The sequence below is a fragment of the Wolffia australiana genome, chromosome 9 (assembly GCF_029677425.1).
Source record: "Wolffia australiana isolate 7733 chromosome 9, ASM2967742v1".
NCBI lineage: Eukaryota > Viridiplantae > Streptophyta > Magnoliopsida > Alismatales > Araceae > Wolffia > Wolffia australiana.
Window position 1 is genome coordinate 18,286,595 of NC_135843.1, and position 5,855 is coordinate 18,292,449.

The following is a 5,855-nucleotide window of genomic DNA, read 5'->3' on the forward strand; positions in this document are numbered from 1 at the left end:
AATGCTAGAACGTCTAAATAGCAAGAGCGGGCGTTTGCCAGCGCCGACCGGCCACTTGGCACGTTACTATTAATCATTAAATTAGCCAATAAAAAAAACGGGATGGGGACAAACAAGACCATTCCATCAACAAGATAGCAAAATCGTTTAAACCGCAGACTGGTTCGGGTGAATTCAGTTCTGACCCGTAGTCGGACTTCATGCCGTTCAGATTGTCTGACCAAAGGAATAGGGAAACACGGAGAAAGAGGAACTCGAATGGTAAATTGCCTGAAACTGTGACTGTTGGTCAGTCCTCTATCTGTGATTCGTAATCTTCAATAGCTGTGCTAGGTCGAAGCTAAGTTTATCCAACGGTAGGTTTATTCGTAGCCTGGGCTTCTCCTTGATTTATTTTGGTAAGAGTAAGTTGGCGACAGGTTGCTTCCCTGTTTGTCCTTTCGTGTCTTACGTTTCCAACTTTCCAGACGATTTACACGTGAAAATCCGTCCCGTGAACATTATAATATATTCAGAAGGAAGAAAATGCGGATTAAAATCAGACCCAAAGAAGGGGCCTACGCCAGTAATATTGGTTTGTAAATTCGGCTCGTAGAAGAGCAAAACAAATACCCCTTTGCCAGTACATTTCGGACCTAGGGAGGATCATTTTTCTTTAAAACAATGTGGGCAACATTTATTTGAATCATTTGATCGATACTCCCCATTAAGACTGTGCCATCTTCGTGGCCCTACTGACATTGAATGAGGATCTTGTCTCTCCCCCTGTGTCTGTACCTTTCTTTTTCTCATTTAATAGTGGGCCACAAGGCTTAAATAAAAATCTTATCTTTCCCTCGTTTTCCCATACTGTGGCAAAAGTACTGCGGAGATTTTGGAGGGGAGAATGAAGGTACATTCAGTAAGCTTGAAAGGATAAGCATTCCGTCCTACATTTTCAAAGCACACGAGTTTCATGCATGGAGGATAATGTCAGATGTAGGAAGGTCGGAGGGCCAGACTCCCTCCAACGAAGGGACCTACTTCACCGGATAGAGGACACGTAACTGGATATCAGATAACAATATCGGTAGCTGTTTCGTCAAACTTTCGTAAAGATAATGGAGTTCCATTATCGGTTCTCCTTTAACTGATAATACGGTATCGGTATTCGGGTCCGTTGTCCGGATCGGATGTGCACCTCGATGTTTGAAATTTACATAATTCGATAGCCAATATCGTAAACGAATATAGGATACTGAAACAAATTAAAAATAGAACATACTAATATAAGTCTGTCTATTGCAAAAATCAGAGAAGAAGAGAGCTGGAGAACGAGCGAGAATCAGTGAGAGACAGACATACATAAAGGGAGAGAGAGAGAAGGGGTGAGCCATAGAGTTAAAGAGAGAGCAGGAGGGCAAGACAAAGAGAACAGGAGAGCCAGAGAGAAGAAGAGCAAAGGAGGAAGAGAGAGAGAATCAGATAGAGGGAGGAAGAGCTAACATGAGAGCAAGAGAAGGAGAAAGAGGCGGGAGTGAGAGACAGAATTGGTCCAAATGGGAGACCGAAACTTTTTTGTGCGATGAGATTTCAGCATATGATAATTGATGATGATAATGATTCCACGAGAGACTTTATTTATTACTATGTGCCTTCTGGAGAGCGAGTTGTAAGTTAACACCCCACGTCCTAGAAACTTGGCCTAAATGGCATTGAATGATTAAAGTTATTGACTCGACTAATACATAGGACTAGAGGGCCACGCTGGCAAGATTTTTGGATGATAGGTATACTTCAATTATAAGAGTTTTCAAAAAAAGGTTCCAAAAATAAGTATAAATAGGGGCACTCGTTCTAGGTCCCCATGCCAGCCAGATCTGGGTGGCCCCCCTTTCTTTTATCTTTCGAAAAATCTCACTAATTGTGGTGTGACTAGTTGGTTAGAAGATAAGGTGGACCGAAGAAGATTGAGAGAAGATCCATCATCACATTGATTGCACGGATACATCAAGAGGCCAAACACATGATCAACACGAAGGATCTCTTCCACAATTGTCCATCAGCACCCTTTCTTTTATGCATGAATTTGAACATGGGTGTGTCCTCCTAAAGCCGACTTAGTTTGACCTGGCTCATGCTACCTACAGGTGGGCCCTACCAATGAAGAGCCGTATCAAACCCAATCTACTTCTAGTGGGCTCACTAGCACAATGCTGGGCCAGCGTAACATGAATAAGAGTGTAGACATGCGCCAAACCGTGCGAGCGGATCGCGCTCGGGCGGTTGGGCGCAAGTGCGACGCGTGTGTGCGAAATATCGCACACAAATTTCGCACACCGCACCGCCCATCGCATAGGGGTCGGTGCGGTGCGAAATTTTTGCGTTGTGCGATAATTTTTGAAGCCCGCCCACCTCCCCGCTCTTGCCCCCCTCTCCGCCGCGATCCGCCCCCTCCACCTCCCGGCTCCCGCCCCCTCGCCGCCGTCCCTTGCACCTGCTGAGTCTGCGGTCGCTCTCCGCCCCCCTGGTCCCTGCTGAGTCGTCTGCCCACCGCTGCCCAGGTCAACCGCGCCGCTGAGTCCTCTCCTCTGAATTTTTAACTGCACCGTTAGAATCGATTCTTCAAGATAGAAGAATCGATTCTTCAAGACTGAATTTTTCTCTTCTTCTTCCTTTTCCTCTTCTTCTCTTCTTCTATTCTACTTCTTTTTTTCTCCTACTTCTCTTATTCTTCTTCTCTGCTTCTGCTTCTCCATTTTCTTCTTTTTCTTCTCCTCTCTTCTCTTCTTAGTCTTCTATTCTTCTTCTTCTCCTTATTTTCCTTCTCCTCCTTCTTCCTTTTCTCTTCATCTCCTTCTTCTTCTCTTCTTCTTCTTCTCCTGCTTCTTCTCTTCTTCTTCTTCTCTTCTTCTTCTTCTTTTTCTCTTCTTCTTCTTTTACTTCTTTTTTTTCTTCTCTTCTTCTCCTCTTCTTCTTCTTCGTTTTCCCTGTTCCTCCTCTTCATTTCTTCTTCTCTTGTTCATCTTCTTCATTTTCTTCTTCTTCTTCTCTTCTTCTCCTCTTCTTCTTTTCTACTTATTTTTTTCTCCCACTTCTCTTATTCTTCTCTGCTTCTGCTTCTTCATTTTCTTCTTTTTCTTCTCTCTTCGCATCTGCTTCTTCGTTTTCTTCTTTTTCTTCTCCTCTCCTCTTCTTCGTCTTCTATTCTTCTTCCTCTCCTTATTCTCCTTCTCCTCCGTCTTCCTTTTCTCTTCATCTCCTTCTTCTTCTTCTTCTTCTTCTTCTTCTTCTTCTTTATTTTTTTCCCCTACTTCTCTTATTCTTCTCTGCATCTGCTTCTTCATTTTCTTATTCTCTCTTCTTCTTCTTTTACTTCCTTTTTTTCTTCTCTTCCTCTCCTCTTCTTCTTCTTCGTTTTCTCTGCTCCTCCTCTTCATTTCTTCTTCTCTTGTTCATCTTCTTCATTTTCTTCTTCTACTTCTCGTATTCTTCTTCTCTGCTACTCCTCTCTTCGCATCTTCTTCTTCATTTTCTTCTTTTTCTTCTCCTCTCTTCGCTTCTTCTTCTTCTTTTCTTCTTCTTCTTTTTATTCTCCTCCTCCTTCCTTTTCTCTTCATCTTCTTCTTTTTCTCTTCTTCTTCTTTTACTTTTTTTTTTCTCCTCTTCTTCTTCTTCGTTTTCCCTGTTCCCTGTCCCTGTCCCTGTTACTTCTTTAGGTGACCTGAAACGAGTCGAAGTCGTTTTGAAGAGGAGGAGCATGATTCTCCGAGCTTCTTGGTAACCGCATCTTCATTTTCATATTTATGTTGATGGAGTCCTCTCTTTCGCTCAATACGTGGGGGTCATGGCCATGAGAGCCATTAAATGAATTCTTCTTGATGTTTTATTACAGATGAGCAACGGCGCGGAGCGCGGAGGTGCCATCGCTATAGGGATGGAATGCTTTGCCCGCCGTCTTCTCACACGTCTCTAATGAAAGAGCCAATCCTGATTTTGTGCCATCGCTTATCTGTTGATATTTTGGAATTGCAATCAAGGATTTTTTAAAGAAACTTTTCTATAATTTTGAAAGCCGTTGTTGTGAATTCGATCTTTAGAATTACTATTCTCCTTGCCTTTGAAATAAAGCAGGAAGAAGAAGAAGAAGAAAAAGGAGGAGGAGGAGGAGGAGGAGAAGAAGAAGAAGAAGGAGAAGGAGAAGGAGAAGGAGAAGGAGAAGAAGAAGCAGAAGCAGAAGAAGAAGAAGAAGAAGAAGAAGAAGAAGAAGAAGAGGGAGAGGGAGAGGGAGAGGGAGAGGGAGAGGGAAAGGGAGAGGGGAGGGAGAGGAGAGGGAGAGGGAGAGGGAGAGGGAGAGGAGAAGGAGAAGGAGAGGGAGAGGAGAGGGAGAGGGAGAGGGAGAGGGAGAGGGTGGAGGAGAAGGGGGAGGAGTAGTTTTAAAATTTAATACTATCATTTAATAATGCTTAATAAAATTGCTTAAAAACAGCGAATTAAATATGATTTAATTATTTTTAACTAAGAATTAATTATTCAATAGTGTTACCACATATATTATGAATTAAATATTAAATAATGTTTAATATTCCTTTAAAAAATAAAAAATTAAATATTTAGTAATGTTTAATAAGAATTAAATATTTTAAAATGTAATACTATGATTTAATAATGCTTACTAAAATTGCTTAAAAAACATCGAATAAATATGATTTAATAATGTTTCATTTATAGTTAACTATTTAATAATGTTTACCACATATATTATGAATCAAATATTAAATAATGATTAATATTTAAAACAAATATAGAATTAAAGATTTAATAATGTTCAATATGAATTAAATATTTTATAATTTAATACTATGATTTAATAATGCTTAATAAAATTGCTTAAAAAACAGCGAATTAAATATGATTCAATTATGTTTATTTTAGAATTAAATATTTAATAATGTTTACCACAAATATTATGAATTAACTATTAAATAATGTTTACCAATTTAAAAAATATAGAGTTAAATATTTAATAAAGTTTAATATGAATTAAATGTTTTAAACTTTAACACTATGATTTAATAATGTTTAATTAAATTGCTTAAAAAATAGCCACTTAAATATGATTTAATAATGTTTAATTTAGAATTAAATATTTTATAATGTTTAACACATATATTATGAATTATATGTTGAATAACATCGCTTAAAAAAATTCAAAAATGTGCGAATTTGGTGCGGTGTGCGGTGCGTTTATGCACACATAACCGCACCGCCCACCGCCCATGGCCATTTGTGCGTGCGGAAATTCGCACACCTGGTGCGAATTTCTGCACCACACCGCACGCGCATGTCTATAAGAGTGAATAGGATTTCAAAAACTAATTGAAAAATATTTTTTTGCACCCCATTATGGGTGATTTTGATGTCATTTTTTCATCCCAATCTCAACAAAACTCAGCTCTGACACAACTGTTAGGTTCTAAGGCATAGATTAAGGCAAAAGTTGAATAATTCATGCAGTAGAGTAGACATAACAAAGTTACTCAGAATGTTATTTATGATTTATCTTTCCCCCTTAAATCATTATTAATCAGCAATTAGCCTCACATAGTGTTTGACAGTCCTGGTCCGTTCTGGGTTTTTAGTAAAGACCTAAACCTTACCTAAACTTCGGTCTGGTTCTGGCGCTCCCGTCCTGTGAAGTTGACTAGTCAATGTCAAAGTCAAAGTAGAAATTTTGAATGTACTAACATTACTAAATGTAGTAATGTTAAATAAATATTTAATAATATACTTTGGGTTTATCCCTTGGACCTAAACCTGTTTGACCAACTGGTCCGTCCTAATTGTCCCAACTCTAGAGAGTCTCGCATCCAAAA

At 39.2% G+C, this 5,855-nt stretch overlaps 1 protein-coding gene across 1 annotated transcript; it reads left to right on the forward strand.

Annotated features, from left to right (window-relative positions):
- The first annotated feature begins 2,228 nt into the window (after positions 1-2,228).
- LOC144707429 (uncharacterized) lies at positions 2,229-4,053 on the forward strand. Its single transcript, XM_078580527.1, has 4 exons — positions 2,229-2,288; positions 2,386-2,490; positions 2,774-3,759; positions 3,875-4,053. Coding segments are annotated over exons 1-4 (1,152 nt in total). The 3' UTR covers positions 3,876-4,053.
- The last annotated feature ends 1,802 nt before the right edge of the window (positions 4,054-5,855 follow it).